Source organism: Megalobrama amblycephala, linkage group LG18 (assembly GCF_018812025.1).
Source record: "Megalobrama amblycephala isolate DHTTF-2021 linkage group LG18, ASM1881202v1, whole genome shotgun sequence".
Classification (NCBI taxonomy): domain Eukaryota; kingdom Metazoa; phylum Chordata; class Actinopteri; order Cypriniformes; family Xenocyprididae; genus Megalobrama; species Megalobrama amblycephala.
The window spans coordinates 33,278,592-33,300,709 of NC_063061.1; the positions used below are offsets into that span (position 1 = coordinate 33,278,592).

General features: G+C 38.2%; 3 protein-coding genes and 1 long non-coding RNA gene across 6 annotated transcripts; 1 reads left to right on the plus strand and 3 right to left on the minus strand.

Moving 5' to 3' along the window:
* The first annotated feature begins 3,099 nt into the window (after positions 1-3,099).
* Positions 3,100-5,314, plus strand: LOC125252305. Its single transcript, XM_048165491.1, has 3 exons — positions 3,100-3,316; positions 3,446-3,736; positions 4,222-5,314. The coding sequence occupies exons 1-3, from the start codon at positions 3,100-3,102 to the stop codon at positions 5,250-5,252; spliced, it is 1,539 nt and encodes a 512-aa protein (XP_048021448.1). The 3' UTR covers positions 5,253-5,314.
* Positions 5,315-5,460: 146 nt separating this feature from the next.
* On the minus strand, positions 5,461-9,629 carry LOC125253351. 2 transcript variants are annotated; one of them, XM_048167289.1, is made up of 6 exons: positions 9,249-9,629; positions 9,050-9,150; positions 8,645-8,771; positions 7,662-7,798; positions 6,791-6,974; positions 5,461-5,911 (listed from the first exon to the last, which is right to left on the minus strand). In XM_048167289.1, exons 1-6 carry the CDS (start codon positions 9,354-9,356, stop codon positions 5,597-5,599), a joined length of 972 nt encoding a protein of 323 aa, XP_048023246.1. In that variant the 5' UTR covers positions 9,357-9,629; the 3' UTR covers positions 5,461-5,596. The 2 variants fall into 2 exon arrangements, with proteins under 2 accessions (XP_048023246.1, XP_048023247.1); XM_048167290.1 differs by lacking the exons at positions 7,662-7,798; positions 8,645-8,771; positions 9,050-9,150; positions 9,249-9,629 and adding an exon at positions 7,251-7,655.
* Positions 9,630-15,383: 5,754 nt separating this feature from the next.
* Positions 15,384-17,310, minus strand: LOC125253609. 2 transcript variants are annotated; one of them, XR_007181483.1, is made up of 4 exons: positions 17,205-17,310; positions 16,359-16,497; positions 16,116-16,260; positions 15,384-15,675 (listed from the first exon to the last, which is right to left on the minus strand). It is a non-coding gene; the product is annotated as an uncharacterized LOC125253609 (long non-coding RNA). The 2 variants fall into 2 exon arrangements; XR_007181482.1 differs by lacking the exon at positions 17,205-17,310 and adding an exon at positions 16,803-17,120.
* Positions 17,311-17,887: 577 nt separating this feature from the next.
* LOC125252306 lies at positions 17,888-22,035 on the minus strand. Its single transcript, XM_048165492.1, has 9 exons — positions 22,022-22,035; positions 21,029-21,344; positions 20,745-20,873; positions 20,095-20,199; positions 19,404-19,540; positions 19,161-19,220; positions 18,808-19,043; positions 18,485-18,700; positions 17,888-18,383 (listed from the first exon to the last, which is right to left on the minus strand). The coding sequence occupies exons 1-9, from the start codon at positions 22,033-22,035 to the stop codon at positions 17,974-17,976; spliced, it is 1,623 nt and encodes a 540-aa protein (XP_048021449.1). The 3' UTR covers positions 17,888-17,973.
* Positions 22,036-22,118: the final 83 nt, after the last annotated feature.

Below are 22,118 nucleotides of genomic sequence, written 5' to 3' on the forward strand. Positions count from 1 at the left end.
TTCACATGTTCAAAGCAATGCAGTTTGTGTAATATGATCGTCTGAGCTATTTTGCCTGATTGAGTACAGGCATTCAGATAAACAGAAGGATACAGCAGAGCAAACATGAGCGAATAACCTTGTACACCGATGTGTTTTCTGTTTAGCGTTTTTATTCGTGAGGCTTTAAAAAGTTTTTGAATAGTTTGATAGTTTGCTTCCTTCGTTGTCATTCTGTGACTAGCTACTGCATAGTGTTGACAACTTGAAATAAACCTCTATGTATCTGTGACCTAATAAAAAGTATATAAGCTATAGCCTGGTGTGAATATACTGTGTCATCCTTAATTTCTTGATTATTTGGAAATTTGGGATATTTTCAGTGTTTATCACCACAGTAAGGCTACCCTTATCAACTCTAAACTACAAATATTTCCCGTTTTCTCATATTTTACTGGATATCATGACAAAGTCAAACAAGTAAATGCACACTTGATGTTATTTGTCACATATTTTTGTTGCAAAGCAACAACAAAATTTTTCGAAAAATTTGAGTTTTTCACTTTCAGCAATTTTTTTTTCCCCAGCAAATTTCTTAAAGTATTTGTACAAACAAAAAGATTCAACAACTGAGACAAACTGAACAAATTTCACAGACATTTGATGAACAGAGTATTTGAAAGTCTGAAATGGCACCAGCTGCTTTAGAGCATCTCATCCTCAACACCAGATTTGCAGCTCCTGCTGTGAGATGTTACTCCAATCTTCCACCAAGGCATTTCACATTCTCAAACATGTCTGGGGGGACTTATGGTTACATGTGGTTTGGCACTGGAAGGACAATCAGCTGTCATTCTGTCTCCCTTTACCACACAGCAAAATCCCCAGTGTTAAATTAACACCCCAAAGTGTACATATGAGTCCATCTTGCCGGGTGTTAAAAAGTAACACTGAAGCAGTGTTAAAGTTAATGAGATAATTGATTGATGATTGAGTGATGATTGACAATTAGTGGAGACACCTGATGTTAATAAGCAGAATCACTGAAGAAACAACAAGAGAAAAAGAGAGAAACACAACAACTACAACTGACTTCCAGCCATTAAACATTATTACACTTATTATTAACCAGTTTGATTTGATTTCTGTCATACATCAACAAAAGTTCTTATTGAGAATTAACAGATGTTTAGATGTTAATGTTTTAATGAAAGTTTAGTTTGAAGTCACCATGATGGTGAAAAGCATTTCCTTTAGTGGGGCTCTTGACTCTATTTATTAACATTAATCTCTGGCTGCTCCAACTTTGTGTTTGTAAAGTACATTTGTTATGGCCAGAGAAACTATGATCTGTGCTGTGTTTCCCAAAAGCGCTGTGAGCCAAAGTTGATCAATTTAGGTTTACAATGCTTTGGGAAGCACAGTCATAATGATTGTGTTTTCTCGTTGTGAAATGGCCAGATTCATTGGTGACATTCAGTATTAACTGGTGATATAGATGTTATATTATTTCTTTATAGTAAATCTCTGTTACTGTTTGAGATCCAGCAGAGCTTTTATAATCTGAAAGGGTTTTTTTGAAACACACACAGACATCAAGAATCAGCATATGACCCTCAACAATGGTGACAATCAAACAAAGTGCTTCATGTTGCAGTGCATGATGGGAGCCACCAATCAAAACTCATCCATGGCTCCCATCATGCATTGCTGCATGAATAAATTATGCAGCTGAATTGTCCTGTAATTTTTGTAGATTGTTCATGTTTGCTTTATTTTTCTGTTGTTTTGTTGTGACAGTAGCTTGTTTTGTGATGTTCAGAGTTGAACTGTTTGTCAGTATTTTGTATTTATTTATCGTCACCGTTCTTGAGAATCAGATGCTGACTCTTGATGTCTGTGTGTGTTTAAACATTGAAGCTTCAGTTCATAATGTATTATTCTTAAAAAAGAAATAATACTGCTGTTGGATCTCAAGCTGTAAAATCACAGGACTACAATCATTAATACTAAAGCTACACATCAAGCACACAGTCAGAGATTTAGACTCTAAACAACATCAGGCCATCACATGATGATTATATCACCATCAAATTATATTGTGACCAGATGCTATTTTCTCTGACCATAACAAATGTGTTTCACAAACACAAAGTTGGAGCAGTTAGATAAAAATTAATAACAAAAGGTAAAGAGTCAAGAGCCCAACTAAAGCAAACGCTGACCTCTTTCATGGTGACTAATTGATGTAACACAAATTGAAAAGACATTCAAAACAATGTGTGAAAAGAAGAAATGCTAAATGTGAGGTACTGAGGTAAATATTAAAACAGGGCCTTGGCACTCGGGAACAGCCTTCATTATGTCTAGATCACACACTGCCAGAGCTACCCAATTGTTTATTTATACTGTTTATTTTTGCTGTATTACCTCACAGAAAAAAATGATATTATTATTATTATCAGAATGATTTTATTTGACTGCTTTTTAAATTGTTTTAAATCAGGTTGGCCCACATAAGGTTGTTTGAGTAGCCTATGTGTTATATTTGACACATTTCAGGGTTTTGTATTGTAATATCCTGCCTTGTCAAACTTTAAATATAATGAAACTAAACTATAATTTCCTATCATAATTATAATATTTTGAACAAAAATAACATTATTTAAGTAGCTGCTGGCATGAAGACTGTCATCAAAACTAAGTTCCAAAGGTATATTCCAAAGGAATATTTTATTACCTTTTTGAAATAATCCATTAAACCGATGCGATTTGAGAAGCGTCTACTAATATTTTCAGTTCCATTCGCTTGCGCGTTGTCTCAAGGACACGCCCACAAAAGGAGGATATCATGAATATTCATGTAAGCGCCACCCAGTGGAACAGAATATTTCAGGAACCGAATATATTGTAACACCTGTTCTGCACACGTGATATCGCGTTGTTTCCTTGTCACATCTCGCGTGTTTGGTTGTGAAACGTAGTTTGCGTGCCAGACAGAGTTGTTGGCGATTCTTCCAATAGGTTGGTTTCACGTGACGTCACATTGCTGCTTCACAAACGCGCGAAATTCAGATGGAGGGCAGGAAGTGAATTAGCAAGGATCTGCCGTCTGTAAAAATGCCAATGTTTTGTGCAGTTTACGGCTGCTCCAATCGTTCTAACCGTGAAAAAGGAAAGGGTTTTTTCAGAGTTCCAAAGATTGTCGTTCATAAAGGTGAGAAATGTAGAAAGCTCACAGAACAACGACGTAAAAAGTGGATTTTAAACGTACGTCTGCGGTCGGGAGGAGCAGAGTCTGCTAATGCCCGTGTCTGCAGTGACCACTTTGTCGGAGGTATGTTAGCTAGCTAACTTTTTTGTGGCTGTGTTTATATATCTATAGGTTGTCGTTAAATGCAAATTTACTTAGTAATGATTATTAAGTTACCGGTAGTCTAATATGGACTTCATTGTGACTGTTTAGGCTGCCCTAGCGCTTCGGTTGACGTTGAGTCGGTAGACTGGGCTCCGACAGTCAACCTCGGTTACCAAAAAACTAAGCCCAAATCAGAGGCATCTCTGCAACGAGAGCAGAGGATGAAGCTCAAGGAAGACAAACAAAGACGGTCGGAATGTGCAGAGGCTATGTTGAATCTCCAACAGACAGCTGAGAGCCCGGATCTAACGCAGACAGCCGAGAGCTCCGAACCGAATCAGTCAGCTGACAACTCACAGTCAAAGGACATCAGTGGGAATGGGACATTAAATGATCAAGGTAAATTATTGTGCTAAGATGTGTAACTAGCATTATTATTAAATGTTACAAATGTGATTGTCAGAAAATCACCCTGTGTAATTGGACCAGAGAACTTGCATGTTTGTAAAAAGGTTGTCAAAAAGATAACTTCACATAAACGCACATAATTCATATTCATGAATTTCAGGTGAAACTCGAGAAATTAGGATATTGTGCAAAAGTTCATTTATTTCAGTAATTCAACTTAAAAGGTGAAACTAATATATTATATAGTCATGCAAAGTGAGATATTTCATGCCGATATCTGTTATAAATTGAAATGATTATGGCTTACAGCTTATGAAACCCCAAATTCAAAATTAGAATATTGTGAAAAATGTTTTGCCTTTTAAGTTGAATTATTGAAATAAATTAACTTTTGCACAATACTCTAATTTTGAGTTTCACCTGTTATGTTTCACCTGTGAGTTTCACTAATTATGCTCCCGACTGCTATATTGCAGACTATGTAGATGCCGGATGCCAGACTGAACTAACGATGGATGACATTGAGAAGATGGAGGATGTTCTGAGACAGAACACAACAGAGCTGGGAGATCTTCGGACCAAAGCACTGGACGCACAGTTCAACCAGGAGTCCTTTGAAAAAAATGAAGACAAGACAAAGTTCTACACAGGGCTTCCCAACTTCTTGGTTTTAATGCAGATTTTTGAGCTGTGTGAACCCTACATCACATGTGGTCCTATGTCTGTGCTGTCTAAATTTCAACAGTTCATCTTAGTTTTGATGAAGCTGAGACTAAATCTCCCACTGAAAGATTTAGCTTTTAGGTTCAAGATCTCTCTGCCCACTGCTTCTAGAGTTTGGCATAAAGTAATTGACATACTTCATGACAGGTTAGAATTTCAAATTGAGTGGCCAGAGCGGCATGTACTTCAAGCTACAATGCCAATGGCATTCAGACAGGCATTTGGATGTAAAGTTGCTGTGATAGTTGATTGTTTTGAAGTTTTTATTGAGAAGCCCTCTAATTTACTAGCCCAAGCTCAAACGTGGTCAAATTACAAGCATCACCATACTGTAAAATTTCTGCTTGGTGTTGCACCCCAAGGCTATGTCACTTACATATCTTGTGCCTGGGGAGGGAGAGTCAGCGATAAACAGATCACAATAGAGAGTGGCCTCCTAAAAAACCTGTTACCTGGAGATACTGTTCTAGCAGACCGTGGGTTCAATATTGGTGATAGTGTGGGATTTTACTGTGCTTCACTACAGATACCTGCATTTACCAAGGGGAGAAAACAGCTGTCAGCGTATGAGGTGGCAGAAACTAGAAAAATAGCGAATTTGCGTATTCATGTTGAGAGAGTCATCGGTTTAGTCAGAAGAAAATATCAGATTCTGCAAAGCAGGGCTATGCCCATAGAGCACATGGCAACAAAACCAGGTGAGGCACTAGCAATGATTGACAAGATTGGGGTTATTTGCTGTGTCTTGTCTAATCTTTGTGAGTCTGTTGTCCCATTAGAGTAAGGAGAAAGGGAAGGAGAAGAGAGAGGGACATCATTTTGTTAATATGTTTTAAATGTAATATTTTTATCCAATAATCCAATTGTACTGGCGATATGTATTATATGTAATGAAATAGATTCCAATTTATTATTGCACACCATGTTCTTGTAGTTATTATAACAATTGTTGAAAAATCTAATCTTGTAAATAAACCACCATGTATTATTCTGTATTCTCAATAGCATTTAATCATAACAATATTCAAAATGTCATGTCTCATACAACAGTATTGATATAACGGCAATGTATCACACAGCCCACTTTCAAGAGTGCCTGGAACTAAGTACATAACGTTTCATCATATTTTACACATGTAAGTTTGTAACTTGCTGTCCCAGTATTTCTGGAAGTAAACAGTTTCTAAAAAAGCACTCAACTTTAGGAATCACATCATCCCAAAGTTCAAAATCAGGCAAAATCCTTTCCACAAAAATGTCATTACAGTTCCACACAACAAAGTCACAGTACTCAGCACCTACAATGTGAAGCTGTGCCTGAACTTGGTAGTAGTAGTCATGACTTCGGTCCAGTTTAACATTATCTCCATCATTGATGAGGCAGAAACTCTTTTCCCCTGCACACATGCGCAGATTGGCTTCATCCTGGTGAGAGTGTGGGCACTAAAATAACAGTGAGAAGGACATATGAACAATAGATTAAAGGAAAACACCATCGTTTTTCAATATTTTACTATGTTCTTAACCTCAATTTAGAGAAATTAATACATACCTATCTTTTTTCAATGTGTGCACTTCATCTTTGCACAGTGCATCATGAATGTGTTAGCATTTAGCCTAACCCAATTAATTCCTTAGGATCCAAGCAGGGATGAATTTAGAAGCCACTAAACACTTCCATGTTTTCCTTATTAAAAGACGGTTACATGAGTAGTTACACGAGTAAGTATGGTGGCACAAAATAAAACGTGGCGATTTTTTAAGTGGATAAAAAATGAGAACTATATTGTATGGCGGAAGAGCACTTAGTTTGCAGCACTTCAACCTCAGCACGCAGTAACATCATCTCCTAAAAACCCACCCTCCCCCACTCAAACTTCTGAAGTCAGGAGTGATGTTACTGAGCGCTGAGGTCGAAGTGCTGCAAACTAAGTGCTCTTCCGCCATATGATATAGTTATTTTTTTATCCGCTTAGAAAATCGCCACGTTTTATTTTGTGCCACCATACTTACTCGTGTAACTACTCATGTAACCGTCTTTTAATAAGTAAAACATGGAAGTGTTTAGTGGCTTCTAAATTCATCCCTGTTTGGATCCTAAGAAATGAATGGGGCTAGGCTTAATGCTAACACATTCACAACGCACTGGGCAAAGATGAAGTGCACACATTGAAAAAAGACAGGTATGTATTCATTTGTCTAAGTTAAGATTCGTTTTCCTTTAACAAAGATAATTTCTGCCTTTTTGCTCAGTTTAGGACTTGAGACTTGACTCGTACTAGAGATATAGGGAATTTACTACAACAGAGACTGTAATGTTACCTTAATCTCGCAGATGCCAGTTCCGTGACAGTCACAAGCGACAATCCCATCAGGGGAGGACCCCATGTATGGCCACTTGGGGTTCAGCCAGAGACCACTGTCCATACAGGAGAAGCCTGCATGCTCCCGAACCATCAGCTTCTCATATGCTCCTCTGGCTTGTGCTTCATGTTTGCATCCATAACTGTACACAGTACACATGCAACACATGAAACGGAAATTATTACTTTGTATTGCACATGTAGAGCAAGTTCAGTGATTTAAATGCCATTAACCTAACCCCTATACTTAGTTCTAATCCTGCATAACCCTTATAACCCTATAACTAATGTTTATCTTTCAGGGCTGTCCATACCATGAATCAACTATGAAAACAGTAAACATTTGTTCATATCCCATTTGTTCATGCCTCATACCCCAAATCTTACCTTTGCCTTTCCCTAATTCAAACCCTAAATACCTTGTAGCGGCTGTGGTGAACCTATATGCTTCTGGGTAGCATATGCCCTTGATCAAGCTCTTGGATGGCTGCTGGGGGTTGGTCTTAAGAACTTGTTTCAGCTTTGAGGCCGTTACACGTCCTGCTCTTTGCCTAAACCAAACCCTGCTTGCACTCTGACTTCGAGTTGCCCTCTCTACAGCCTGAACTTGAGACAGGGTGAGCTCTTCTAGCTGGAAATCCTGGCATAGCTCTCCAAGCTCTTTGGGGGGAAGCTGCAGAGTCTCTGGTGTTCTGTATTCAAGAACAGTTTTAGGAAGCATGCAAGATTTGGGGATGAATTCTTTGTGGTAAGGCTCCCTAGCCATCAGTGCTGCACTCCTTGGACAGTTTTTGCTTAATGTCTCAAAAAACCTAGCATATGTTTCTGACCCTCTCTTCACTCTTGGGCATGGAAGTGATTTCCCAACCTTGTTGTCAGTTGTCCTGCCATCAATGGAACGGTCAAGCTTTATTTTTTTTGCTTTTGCTGAGGAGAAGTCAATCAGAGCTACTGGAGCAGCAGGAATCTGAAAATAAGTTAACACAAAGAAGATCATTAACTCCACATTTCTGGGGTCCATAACATATCTATATGCAGTTTAAATCTGCCGTTTATCCGATGGCTGTGAGGAAAACAGGTAAGGCTATCATCACAGGATTGAGATGCCAAACTGTATTTATGTGGGTCTTTGTTGTCTTAACTCCTCTTTGCCCAACAGGGAAATTGTGACTGACCACAATGTCACAAGCTACACAGATTTAGGCAGAATATAGAATAGAAATACTTTAATAATCACCGACATTAGGTAAGATGAAATATAATGAACATCCCCTCATAGAGGAGGAAATGTAGACGAAGGCAAGCAATCTACTTGTCTACTGTATGTTGTGTCCTGATGAATTAACCAGAGTAAAGACATAACCAAAGGGGCACAATATAAACATCAAAAAAGGATAGTTCACCCAAAAATGAAAATTCTGTCATCATTTACTCACTCTCATGTTGTTACAAACCCACATAAATTTCTTTGTTCTGATGAACACTAAGGAAGATGTTTAGAGAAATGTTTGTAATTAAACCGTTCGTGGACCCCATTTACTTCCATAGCAGGATAAAGGAATACTATGTAAGTAAATGGGGTCCACAAACGGTTTGGTTACAAACATTTCTCAAAATGTCTTCCTTTGTGTTCATCAGAACAAAGAAATTTATGTGGGTTTGCAACAACATGAGAGTGAGTGATGACAGAATTTTCATTTTTGGGTGAACTATCCTTTTAATTTATTAACATCATAATTTAGCCTACTGTTAAACAGTGTCCCAAAATAACATTCTGTCCCACATTAGGTTTGCTGTGAAGGTGTCACCTTACCTTTTTTACATGTGATGGCATGAGCCACTTGCACTGCTCTGTTGTGCAGGAAGCTGAATCTCGCATCTTTACCCCAACTTCAATGGAAAAAAGAACTGCCCCTACATGAGAACACGATTCTGATAGTCTGTGAACAGAACACAATATGACATTTTTTAAACCTCAAATGCAATCTGCACAAGTGGCAAAGTGCCATATATATCAGCACATTTTGATGATGTGCAATATAGCCTACTTATACTAATATGGATGGAGTAGCACTTTACATTAATCAACATGTTTATTCCTTAAAGCTCTCTCTCCGCTGGTTCTGAAGTACACAGTATGCTATAGCAGTAAGTGTGTGTGTGTGTGTGTGTGTGTGTGATCTCGTTGTAAACACCCTAGCCAACATAAATTACTTACCCTGCCATGCAATTGCAATGAGCTGCAATGACTTCTCCAGCCTCCTTCGCAATAATCCAGGTCTTCAGAGGTGTTTCGCTTGACCTCTGAGAGTGGTTTACCTTGGAACATAGACGACTGTCAGACTAACGTCGTCGTTAAGATGTGTTGCGTTACTGCTAGCCTCTTAGCACAAAAAAATATAAGAACAAACACTCACTCCGGCGAAGATCAAACGATGATCATCGTGGAGCCGTTTGACACCGAGGTTGTGGACCCATCCGTTGACAAAAAAGTTGTATGCCTCCAGACTTTTATAGGCCTTCATTTGCTGTCTGGTGTAGTACGATGTCTGAAGGACCAGATAGTTGGTGATGTCAACAGCCTCAACTGTCGGTAAATCTTTCTACTGAAAACTCACTCATCTTCATGAGGTATGGGTCACGTCCAACATATCTGTTAATTAACTCCTTGTATCTATGTCTTGAAACTGGATCTAAATCCATACAATACTGACTTTCTGCAACGGTTTCCTCTATAGACGTATTCTCCATGTTTACTTCCTACCCTCCATCTGCCTTCTTCCCGCCCTCGCGCGTCATCATAATCACGTGACTGAAACCCTGCAATTGTAAAGTCATGCAGTGTGAAACCTTCTGTCGCCGATCCATCGTGCAGTTTGAACACAGCAGCGACTGAATGCTGGCCAAGATAGTCATGCAGTGTGAAAAGAATAGTGACCCAACTACTTTGAAAATCGTGCAGTCTGAACTCGGCTTTAGATGAAATCAACTGAAGATAAAAGACATTGGGGCGGTTTCCCGGACAGAGATTAAGCCTAGTCCTAGAATAAAATGGCCCTTTAAACCAGATTAACAGAAATCTGCTTTCTCTGTCATGGTTTAAAATAGTCCTAGACTTAGTCTAGTCCAGAGTTTAATAAGATGATTTCCTGGAGGAAGACTAGAGCTACTCCAGGACTACATTGAGGCTTAAATTAAACCTACCAGGAGGCAGGTTTAACTTCAGATTAACACTGTGTTTGAAAGAAGACACATGCATTACTTGGATATATATCGATATTGATATACACTGTATGTATGTATGTGTGTATATGTGTATCCAATCTGACTTCTGACCTGTAATCATTTTAGATCAGATTCCAATCAGATAGACAAAAAGTTTTCAGATTTGGACTGACAGTGTGAACATAGCCTAAGTTTGACCTCTTTTCAAGAAGGTGATTTTGATTCTCTGATGGCTTTCATTAGGTTGTTATTCTCTCTCTTTCTTTACTTTTCTTTATTCTGTATACATGCTTTTCTTAGTAGCTGTATATACTTATAGTTTCCTTTATTAAACTCATTTTATCTGCGCTTGATTGTGTCTGTGTTTGCTCACAAATCAAAGTCACTTAAACGTTTGATCACTGCTGAAATCACATGACTTTGACACTCCGAATCACTGATTTGATTTGTAAAGCTCTGAAGCAGTGTTTTGAAATCGGCCATCACTGTAGGCTATTGTTGAAAAGTCATTATTTTAGGGGGGTTTTTTCGCGCACAAAAAGTATTCTTGTCGCTTTATAATATTAAGATCCACTGAACTCACAACTCACTCAACTGTTTCAAATATGTATTTAGTAGGCCTACATATGGACCTTGAGAGTTTCAATGGCTTTGTTCTCAATAGAGGCTTCACTGAACCATCGGATTTCATCAACAATATCTTCATTTGTGTTCCGAATGAACGAAGATCTTAATGGTGTAGAACGACATGAGGGTGAGTAATAAATGACATTATTCTCATTTTTGGGTGAACTAACCCTTTAAGACAGTTATATACCGTTATCAACATGTTATGTTGAAATTCGTCTCTGAGAGAATATGCTCCATTAATGCCGCCGCGTCCGATGCCTACAGCTCCGTAATTTTTTACTTTCACTTTCTGTAGTGAATATTGACCGAGGTTAAGACTTTTTCTCCGGCATAACTCTTGCACAAAGTTTGTACATTGCTTGTGTGATATCCATTGGCTCGGAAAGATTTCCAATATTGCGATGTAGGCTAACCCTTTTTTTCACTGTTTGCCACATAACTTGCAAGAATATAAGAATATAATGCAACATTCACTTACACACAATTCAGTAAGCTTTTACAGAAGTTCACAGAAGTTATTAAACTTCAGTGTGTTGATTTTGATTTAAAAATATTTTGTAGTTCGTATTAATTTACCAAAACCTGGTTTTTACTAGAAAATGTTTCCCCCCAGACGATTTAACTTAGGGAAGACCCTGTATGTGCACAAGTAAAACAAATACATTTGAAAATGATGTTAAAGAATGATTTCTATCACATTTTAACTTTCCCTGGGGTCAGCAGCAACATTTGACTGTGTCTATTCAAGTATAAATTGTGTAGACTACATGTGTTGCAGCAGTGTGGGTGAGTAGCTGACAGATGTGGGTATATTGAATTAAACTGTTGGCTTTCCAATACAGTCTGATGATCTGCTGCCATCTGGTGGTAAATAATGGTAAATGTAGTTTTAAAATGTATTAAAATTTTACATTTTGCAATAGTTCCAAAAAGAAAAAAGCAAGTCTGGAGTTAACATTAATTTATCATTAATTAAATTTTTGATCTTTTAGCTGTCACCTGTTTACTTTGTGAGAAGATACAATGGAATGAAAGCCTGTTGACTGAATCATTCAGCCAGCATGAGTGAACCAATCATCTCTCCCACGGCACGAAAACACGGATGAACATCGGAAGGTATGCTGAGAGACACTGTACTTCATAATATTTATCATCTCGCTTGTAATCGAGACATTAACAAAGACATTTTCGTCATGTTAGACATAAGATTAATGAATGTATACATATTGTAAATGACTTTAATAAACTTAAGTTACTTTTCCTGATATAACCTTCAGTAAATTCAATTAAAGGGTTTGAAATGAAAGGGTTTGTTCACCCAAAAATGAAAATCCTGTCATTAATTACTTATTTTTGGCCAGCTCCTGCGTCAGCATCATACTCATGCGTCGTGCTGATCATGTGAACAGTGTCGGGGTTTTGACTAGAACCTGGAAGCACTGAACGTAAACAACATATGAGAATGACACAGAAGAGAAGATATTGTTGAATAAAATCATTATTTTTGTTTTTGCTCACAAAAAGTGTTCTCGCCGCTTCATAAAATTAAAGTTGAACCACTGCAGTCACGTGGACTATTTTAAATCTTTAGTAACCTACCTGTCTGGACCTTGAAAGGTTTGGTTAAATTGCACAAAAATACATTAATTTGTGTTCCAAAGATGAACAAAGGTCTTAAGGGTGTGGAACGACATGAGGGTGAGTATTTAAAGACAGAATTTTCATTTTTGGGTGAACTAATCCTTTCATTTCTTTTTGACTGAAGAAAGAAAGACATGAACATCGTGGATGACATGGGGGTGAGTAAATTATCAAGAAATGTTCATTCTTAAGTGAACTAATCCTTTAAGCTAGTCCCACACCGATTGTTTGATGCAATTCTTTGAAATGATTATTTGCATTTTATTACTTTTTGTTTAATTATGGTGATAACTCTCACACTCACTCTGATGTTTTCAGGGTTGCCAACTTTGGGACTTTGGCTGGAGTGAGACCCTGTAAAAATTTCAGTTTGCACGTGTGCGCGGAGAAAATGTTTGGTAACCCTAATTTTAAAAATCAATGTCAGTATTTAGTATAAACCCTGATTTATGCACAAAAAAACTGAATATAATGGAAACGCTTTTTCAAAATGTACAATTAATTTATTGATTGCACTATAAAAAAATAAAGATAAAGGTGAACAAAATATAGGTGATTAAATAACATGTAAAACAACAACATCAGAACAATAAGAAATATCAAAACAAAAGGGACACATAATAGTTACTCCACTTGCCCAGAAAACCACAACACATATACATTCATTTCATTTCAGTACATTTAATTGAGATAATAAGGTAGGCCTATTATGTTGAATACAAACATGAAAAATTGTCCAGAGCAAAATTTGAAATGTATAATAAAAAAAAATCTATATATTGATCAAAATGAGAGAAATGTATGAAATATTACTATCATTGGGGTGAAATAATTTATTTTATTTTTTGTCAGTTTTGTTACCTGACTCGTGTGGAAGGGAAGGCAGAACGTACTCGGTTACTTACGTAACCTCGGTTCCCTGAGAGATAAGGGAACGAGTATTGCGTTGCAAACGCTATGAGAAAACTCCTTTTCTCGAGAAAATAACGGCCACGGTGTGTAAAGCAGAAGCAGCCTGGCCAGCGGCGGAGTGTGCACGATCCGGGAGTGCTGAAGACGTTCTGCGCGGCTTTGATGGGTGCGCGGCCACAAATGGGCGGCGACCGCTTCTTCCAGTGGCAGGAGCTTCACATATCCTTTTTCCTCAGCGCCCTCAACAAATAGAGCGTTAACTGTACGTACACACCGCCGCCGACTTGAGCTGCAAAGAAGCTCTGGCCGCTTTGTCAAAGACGCTTGTCAAAAAGTACGGGGAGCTTGACGCTTTGGCCGCTCTGAATATTGAGTGCGCGCGCGCGCGGCCGGGCTCTCTCTCTCTCTCTCTCTCTCTCTCTCTCTCTCTCTCTCTCTCTCGTGTGCGCTGAAAATTTCATATTTTCAGCCTTTACCCGGGGGTTGGAAACAGCACATGCGCTGCAGAGGGGCAGCTCTCCTGCTGCAACATGCAGCTTATATGTTGCATGGCCATATGGGCTGTTTTTCTTTGTTTATTTCAACAAAACTCTCACTGGCCTATGTTTCTCAACCTTTTAGTCTCTCATTTTATGCACTTTTATTGATTTTTGTCATTTTTGTCATTTTTGCAGTTTTGTGCAGCACATATGCTGCACAAACCTGTCACAAATGCTGCTGCGCCCACTGCTCTTATTTTCCAGAGGATTGAACGTTGTGCTTATTTTCACATTATTCAATATTCCGTTAGTCTCTAATAAATGTAAATTGAGGACATATTTTTCATATTTCATCCCATGGCCTCAACCAGGTGCAGCATATGTGCAGCGGGCCTCCCTTTTAGGGTAATGTTTTCGTATTAAAGGGTGAGCTCTCTCTCATCTTCCTTGTCAACACGTTAGTCTGCGAACGTGTGCACCGCTGTGATACAAAATGGCATGCACTAGTCCGACCACTGCACGTGCAGCGCATATGCTGCGGTGTCTTTTCAACCGTATTTTTTTTGGTTGGAACCTGGATAAAACTATTAATCAAACCCGGACAAAACGGAAAATGTTATTCTAAAGACTAATCTGAAGACTAATAAGGGAAAATGTCCCTTATATAAAAAAATAAGGAATAAAATAAATGGGCAGTAAGGTGGTATGCTATTTATACTTTACAACTGGTTGATACCAAGGCAAACAGGGTATCACCTAACTGCCCATTCCTTTTATTCTTTATTTTATTTTATTTTTTAAAAGGGACAAATGCACATTTGCCTTTATTAGTCTTCAGATAGGTCTTTAGATTAACTTTAAAATAAACTGTGTAAAACACCTCTCATTACAATATGATTTTAGACTTTAGATAGGATCAATGTGGTGAAAATTAAGAAAATGAGTATGAAAAGATTCCATTGCTTTTCTTTTTAAGTTATTTTGTAGGTTTATATGTGTTCAGGTTAGTATTTGGTGTGTGGATAAACAACCAGAGCCTGCAAACATATACCTGTCCACCGTATGGCGATGTTGAGCTAGAATCCTAAAAGACCATGGAGGGAGTGGGGGGATGTTTTTAATTAGCATTTCCATTGTTTCTCTGTGTGTGTGTGTGTGTGTGTGTGTGTGTGTGTGTGGGTGTGTGTAAGTGTGAAAGAGAGATTAAGTTGGTTAGAGGTCAAGGCTCAAAATACATCTTTTTTACTTTACAGATGTATAACAGATGAAGTGATCCTGATTCTTGCGTATAAATCAAGTAATCTGTGAAATGATAAAGCAGAGGATAATTGCAATGGTAGGCTACTAATAAAAGAAAAAATGATATTATTTGGTTAAGAGAAATTGCATTTTATTAACAAGATTAATCAAAGGTTATATTACAAAACATGGAGAATTATACAAAACTAAAGCAGAAATAGCAAATACATGGTTAAACAAAGGATTCTTTTAATATTTAAATTTTAATTTTCATTAAACTTGTTTCTCAAAGTGAACAAAGGCGGTGGAAAAATTGAATACCAGTATAACAATGTTAAATATACATTCAAGTTAATAAAGTTTGTGTGTCTTTAAACAGTTAGAAAACATTTTGACACTGATCTCTGCCACCGATGTCCTAAAGGTTTTTTTTATATATTTATTTATTTATTTATTTATTTATGTAGGAAATACATGGTACACGGATCTGTATAGGCACTTAGAATAGTACAGCTCCAAGCACTATGAAAAAACACCAAAGAGTTATTAAATGTAAAACAATGCTGGTAAGCTTCACAACAATCAGGCCTGAGATCATTCAGGTAGGAAAAACTCTGCAATAATTTTGTCTCGTCGTCCAGCGTGATGTTCACAGTGTCTTGTGTGACGTGAAAAAAAAACTGTCACCCAGCTCAGTCCTTCTCACCCACTCTGCATCCTGGAAAATATTGAAAAGGAGTTATTTACTAATGCATACGTGTGAAAATATGTGTAAACTCGTTAAAATAGATGAACGTACTGTCAAACCTAAATACACACATGTTACATGTACTTAGAACCTATTAATGACAGTAAATTAACTAAACTTAAATGCAAATAAACCTCAACCAATCCTACCCTTGTAACCTATTTTTTTCTTCAAAATGTATTGATTTGTTTTTCTCTGTATGTTTATGTGTGTGTGTGTGTGTGTGTGTGTGTGTGTGTGTGTGTGTGTGTGTGTGAGAGAGAGAGAGAGAGAGAGAGAGAGAGAGAGAGAGAGAGAGAGAGAGAGAAAAATTTAAGGTATCTTTTTTTTCTTATCTCAAAATCATGTCCAATTTCTGCATATGCTTTCTGTGAAGGATGATGTGACACTTTATCTCTAATAGGACTCACCAGAGCACTTTCCAGATGCTGGCTCCGTTTCTGGCTCAAAATGTGGCTTGCTCTCAGCATCTCGAGGAGCTCTGAGGAACAGAAGATGCTGCAGGAAGGAGTGAAGGTATGTTTCTCACCACCAAGCCCATCCTAATCTTTTCCACTAACAACAGAAGAAAAGAAAAAGTGAATACACACACACTTGATGGAATTTTGAGTATTGTACGGCAACTGGAAATGACAAAGCAGTGAGGCACACACCTGACAATTGGATCATCAGCCTCCAAAAATGGGCTGAATCTTCTTCCACACATGCAGACACGTTCTCAGATGCCCAGGAAGAGAGCTCGGCGGCTTCCTGCAGTGAGGCCAGAGGGTGTAATTCCTGCTGTTAAAGATTCTAAATGAAAAATATATAAAAAAATATGGTTAGTGTAATACATACTTTTCAAAAAACAACCACAAAAATGTTTTACAAACTAATCCCTCCAATATGAACTTTTACTAAATTGTGCAGGCAGGATGGATACACACACACACACACACAAAAACACTGACTAGGACTGTCAAATTAAAGAGCTTTTGGCATTGGCTACCCCTGTCATCATGTGTCGTCTTCACTGTTATTATCATCATCAGCATCTGTATCACCTAGATGTTTTCAGTTATTAATGTTCGTTACAAATGAAAAAAAAAGGCACTCACCTTCTCCCTAAACAAACCCTCCCGTGGGTTAGGCGCTGAAAGCAGGCTTCTGGCTCGGCGAAATATCTCGGCGGAAACACGACGTATCCGTCGTTTGCTTAGCTCTTTGTAAACGTCTCGTCTTGCTGAAAAGAACGGTACCTTGGTCATGGTTTTTGGTGCTGTTTTCGCGGAGATATTTGCCGAAAACCATCGGGTCCGATTAAAAATGGCGGCCGCGCTTCAGAACGCGAGAGTGTTGCTTCTCTATGTATTATTTCTAATCCAACAGAAATATCACCTAGAACGCCGCACACCTGGACGTGCATGGTTCTTCTTTCTGGAGTTTTTCTTGGCGGTTGGCACACAACTTGCTTAGTAGTATTCATTTATTCCAAAAATGAAATAAAAACAATGACTCACCACAAAATTCTGAATGATAGTGTTGATAAACTTTGATCCTCAGTACAGGCTGACTTTAGAGTGCACACCATTTAGAGGTGGCTGGTGGGGGCAGGGGTAATTTGCAGGTCAACTCTTGAAAATGTGTGACTGTGTTAACTGTGTGTCTTATAACAAAGGAGCATCTTTATGTCAATATACAAAATGAACTAAAGTTTTTTATTTTTATTTTATTTAAAATATAATTTATAAATAAAATGTATTTATTATAGGGGGTGAGCTGAAAATACATACAAGTATAAAAATGTTAACTATATATCTCGCCAGGGAATGCATTGTTATCCTGGTCTCAACAAATTTTACATAGTTTATTTTAGAACTATTTTATTTTCTAACTACCTATTCTTTTTTTATTATTATTTATTTTAAAAGGGGCAATGCACATTTTCTTTATTAGTCTTCAAAATAATTAATATAATTAGTATAATTTATTAGTCTTCAAATCTAGAAATTCTAATCTAGATTAGAAATATTACATAGAAAGGGTAATCTTTAAATGTGTGTACCATTGTCTCAGACCAAGAAGCTTCAAAGAAATGATTAGCTGTTTTTGTGCATAGAATAGAATCTTTATTGTCTGTTATGTACATAATACAATTGAAAACGGTGTAAAAAAATGTGCAAACAACATGCATTATATATTTTTTAAGAGTGCAAATATGTTTGTGGTCCGTATGGTCCATCAGTCTTGGCCTTGGACTTGAACTGGTGAATGAATGGCCTGATGTGTTCACTCATCCAGCCAGTCGAGGTTTGTTGCTTCTCCTCGAAAAGATTTGCGTTTGACGCCGTAATCAAATAGCAGCTCCTCACATAAATTAATGTCTCTTTTTGCCTGGAACAGGATGACATCCCTCTGTCCTTCAGGGAAGTTCATCACGCAGTGGACTGGCCTCAGGTTTGCTCTCTTGGAGGAATGATTGATCCTCCGGCCCATGGTGTTTTCTGTAGGGTGACACTCACAGGGGAAAGTCTCAGCATCCACACAGAGGTCCCGACCAGCAGCGTGGAAAAAGACGAGGTAGGCCATGTCACCCTTGATGGACTCGACCAACTTCCGGCCCTCTGCTCCTGTGATTACCTTGCCATGGTAATCACAAACGATGGAGCCCATGGCAAAGGGTTTGGTGGCAACAACTCCTGTGGTCAAAAGAAGGTGCAATTAGTATTCACTCCAGGAGTACAAATATCTGCTTACAAGACAAAAAGGGTATGTATTTTTATGTATTATGTCTACATACCATGTCCTTTTGTGCCAAAGTCCTTGAGGGCCAGGCCTGTCCACTTTTGGTTCTGGATAGCGGTGATGATCCATGGATCTGACTCCACCTGCACCCTAGTGACGGGCCTCCACTTTGCCACTACATCCTCGGGGCGAGGACAGTTGCCGGTCCAACCCTCTTTTTGGATCAGCAGTGACACCTTGCTGACAGAGGGGGGCCGTCTTGAACACTGGGCTGTCAAAGACAAATGTTAAATTAAAATTCTTGTCCATAATGTGAATTGTTACTTTGATTATAGAAATGTGTATACATTTTTTTTATAATAAAGCACACCAACTTACACAAGAGGAGCTCCTCCCGCTTGGCCAACTGCACAGACCTCCACCTGTCATAAAACATTCTGTCAGGTGGAAACCCCGCAGCGGTCCGCTTCTTCTTTGTGGGCGGGGTGCTACTCGCCTCCGCTGGAAACTTCAGGAGAAAAGCTCCAAAGTCCCGGTCATCCTGGTCAGCTGGGCCTCTTCCTCTCTTCTGCTTCCGCACCCCCCTCTCATCGGCCAGCTCATCAGAAGAAGAGCTGAAAGTTTGAGAAGATTTCATGTCAGCTACTTACAAGGTCTGTCTAGCTTTCTGTCAGAGTTTGAACAAGACAGAAACTATATGGATGTTGTGCGTTTTGGATGATGACACATACCATGCCATAGTAATTTGGGCTCTTCTGGTTTGCTGGCTTGAAAAGCTTGGTAAATCATACCTACAATGAAGAACAAATCTCAGATTAATCCTCAATTCTTTCAGTTTATTTTTCTTACAGAGAATAATATTATTTGAACTTTATGTAGTACATAAGCCAGACTATCATCTTAATTATTTTATATTTCTCGGTACAGTGCGTATAAATGCATACACTATTATATATGATTCTGCTAAAACTCACTGTTCATGCAGACGCCTGAGGTCACTTGTGACGTTGCCAACTGGCAGCCCTTGTTTGGACAGGAAAAATCTGCCCTGGTCGTCCTGACTGTCCTGCAGACATCCTGGACGAATCTTCTGGAAGTATGCATCCAGCATCTGTGGAGATCAGATATGAAGTTAATGCATACCAAAAACTTTAAGACATCTGACCTCTGACCCTGATAAGATTCTAAAGAAAGCTTATTGTAAAGTATATATTGCATACCACTTAACTGCATATTCTTGCTACATGTGCACTCCATTTTGCACTCATTGTTGGACTTGTTGTATTTATATGTCCCGCCACCAGTTTGTCACCATAGCAACTCATCACATAATCATCACACCCAGCTGTTTCTAATCAACCTGCTTGTTAGCCCTTGTATATAAACCCTGTGTTTCTAGTCATGTGTGGTTTGGTATTGTTCAAGTACGTGTTGGTGTCTGTTCCTGGTCTCTCCTGTGGATTATCTAGTAAAAGACTTTCTTTGTTTCTATTCTATTCTATACTCTACTCCCTATTCATTGTTTTAAAAGGGACAATGCACATTTTCTGTATTAGTCTTCAAATGAATTAATTAGTATAGTTTATTAGTATAATTTATTGGGTAAGCTTTAAATGTGTGTAAATGTGTGAAAATGCTGGGCAGAAATCCTGTTAGAGAACTTACAGCGGAGTCTTCCTCTGTGAGGGAAAATTTTGCACTCTGCTTTGTGGACTGCAGCTCCATGTCAATTCGTCCATCAACATTAGTCTTGTTGATCCAGTCTGAAGCCTGGAAAACAAATAAAGAACACAGTGAGTGACTGACTTTATACACACTGAGGAAACACTGTAGAGTTTTTGTCTTGTTTCTAGTCAAAATATCTTAAAGTTCTTAATTAAAGAGGCATTTTCTTGACAAGTAAAAATTGTTGTTTTCAGAAAAAATAAGTCAGAGTTTTTCCTTAAAAACAAGCAAAATAATCTGCCAGTGGGGTTAAGCAAAATAATCTTATATCAAACCAAAAATAAACTATATAATCTTAGTTTTCAGTTTGGATAAAGACTATTTTACTTACCCCACTGGACAGATTATTTTGCTTGTTTTAAGGAAAAAACTCACTTAATTTTGAGTTATTTTTCCTAAAAGCAAGAGAATGTTTTTTACTTGACAAGAAAATGCTTCTTGATCTAAGAATGTTTAGATATTTGTACTGGAAACAAGACAACAATTCTAAGAACAGCATTTTTTGCAGTGTAAAAGTACGTACTTTAAATGCCCTCACTGCTTCTGGTCGCTGGAAGTATCTCAGGACCAGGATGGCTTCGCAGAAGTACCGGAACAGCGTCCATCTGGTCCTCTTCCACATGCTGCTGATCCAGGAGCTTCCTGTGGATGATCAGCATGTCCTGCCTTCTGACACTCTGAGGACTCTCTGGCAGTCGTGGAGAGTCGGCTGAGCAGGCCTAGAATGATTAGATGAAACAAAAAACAAATAAGGATGCGAGTTAGAGATGTTTCTGTATGCGTGTCTGGCAGCATTCCAATATTAAATTTACTCTGCATTAAATGAAAAGTAATACTAGTGAATAACAACTCACTTTTTGTTGTGCGTTTCCACTGCAGCGCCTGGTGGTCTGTGACTGGATTCAGCATGTGCGTCCTTGGGGTCGTTCAGGATTAAAAAATGCCTTTCACGAAGGTCTTCCAGAAGAGCCTGTCTGCAAGCCTCATCGGGGTACCGCTTGACCATCTCGTTGTAGTCCCAGGTTCTGCCTCGGAGGGTCCAGGCCTTCATGGACTTTTTGGCTCTCTCCACCTCTGCATTCCTCTCCTCAGAAGTCTGGTTCTTCATGCAGACCCGTAACAAGTGGTTAGGTAGCATCTCCTGTGGCCTAAAACACTGCAGACAGGAAATGATGCGACGATCCTTGTCACTGAGTGAAAGCAAAAGAATATAGAGAGTTGACTTGTGAAAAATATTCTTGATATTTGGTGACTTTGGTCCCACTTAACAAGTGTAGTCCAAACATTATACTTGATGCTATTAAGCATACATGCCACTTAATATAAAGTGGGACCCTTTTTCTCACTTATTATCATGAACATGTATGCAAAGTTTCCACACTGCAAAAAATGCTGTTCTTACTTAGAATTTTTGTCTTTTTTCCAGTCTAAATATCCTTAGCATAACATTCTTAGATCAATAAGCATTTTCTTGACAAGTATAAATTATTTTCTTGTTTTTAGGAAAAATAAGTCAAAATTAGGTGAGTTTTTCTTTAAAACAAGCAAAATAATCTGCCAGTGGGGTAAGTAAAATCTTAATCCAAACTGAAAACAAGATTATATATCTTATTTTTGGTTTGAGATAAGATAATTTTACTTACCCCACTGGCACATTATTTTGCTTGTTTTAAAGAAAAACAAGCAAAACTTTTTTTAGATATTTAGACTGGAAACAAGACAAAAATTCTAAGTAAGATCAGCATTTTTTGCAGTGAACATGCTGTGGTGTTTTGACACATACATACAAAATTCATATTACATTCGTAGAATAAAATCAAATGTTTACAGTTTGTGTCAGGTATATTAAATGATTAAATGAACTTACCGCTTGGGAGGCATTCTTCACAAATGAAAAAGCTGGTTTAACAAGCAGGAGGAATCTTCAGTGTTGGCTTCACCCTTTGTCTTGAACTGAGTAACTG

Excerpts from the sequence above, each read along its gene's own strand:
- LOC125252306 (XM_048165492.1), bottom strand. Across the intron at positions 20,200-20,744 it reads ACCAGATGGACGCTGTTCCG|GCTTCAGACTGGATCAACAA; the intron begins GTACTTCTGCGA and ends TTTGTTTTCCAG. Across the intron at positions 19,221-19,403 it reads CTCAGGCGTCTGCATGAACA|GTATGATTTACCAAGCTTTT; the intron begins GTGAGTTTTAGC and ends TCTTCATTGTAG.
- LOC125253351 (XM_048167289.1), bottom strand. The coding sequence starts at position 9,356 with ATGAAGGCCTATAAAAGTCTGGAGGCATACAACTTTTTTGTCAACGGA. Across the intron at positions 6,975-7,661 it reads TGCCCAAGAGTGAAGAGAGG|TTATGGATGCAAACATGAAG; the intron begins GTCAGAAACATA and ends TACTGTGTACAG. Across the intron at positions 5,912-6,790 it reads CTGGCATCTGCGAGATTAAG|TGCCCACACTCTCACCAGGA; the intron begins GTAACATTACAG and ends CTGTTATTTTAG.
- LOC125252305 (XM_048165491.1), top strand. The coding sequence starts at position 3,100 with ATGCCAATGTTTTGTGCAGTTTACGGCTGCTCCAATCGTTCTAACCGT. Across the intron at positions 3,317-3,445 it reads CAGTGACCACTTTGTCGGAG|GCTGCCCTAGCGCTTCGGTT; the intron begins GTATGTTAGCTA and ends GTGACTGTTTAG. Across the intron at positions 3,737-4,221 it reads TGGGACATTAAATGATCAAG|ACTATGTAGATGCCGGATGC; the intron begins GTAAATTATTGT and ends GCTATATTGCAG.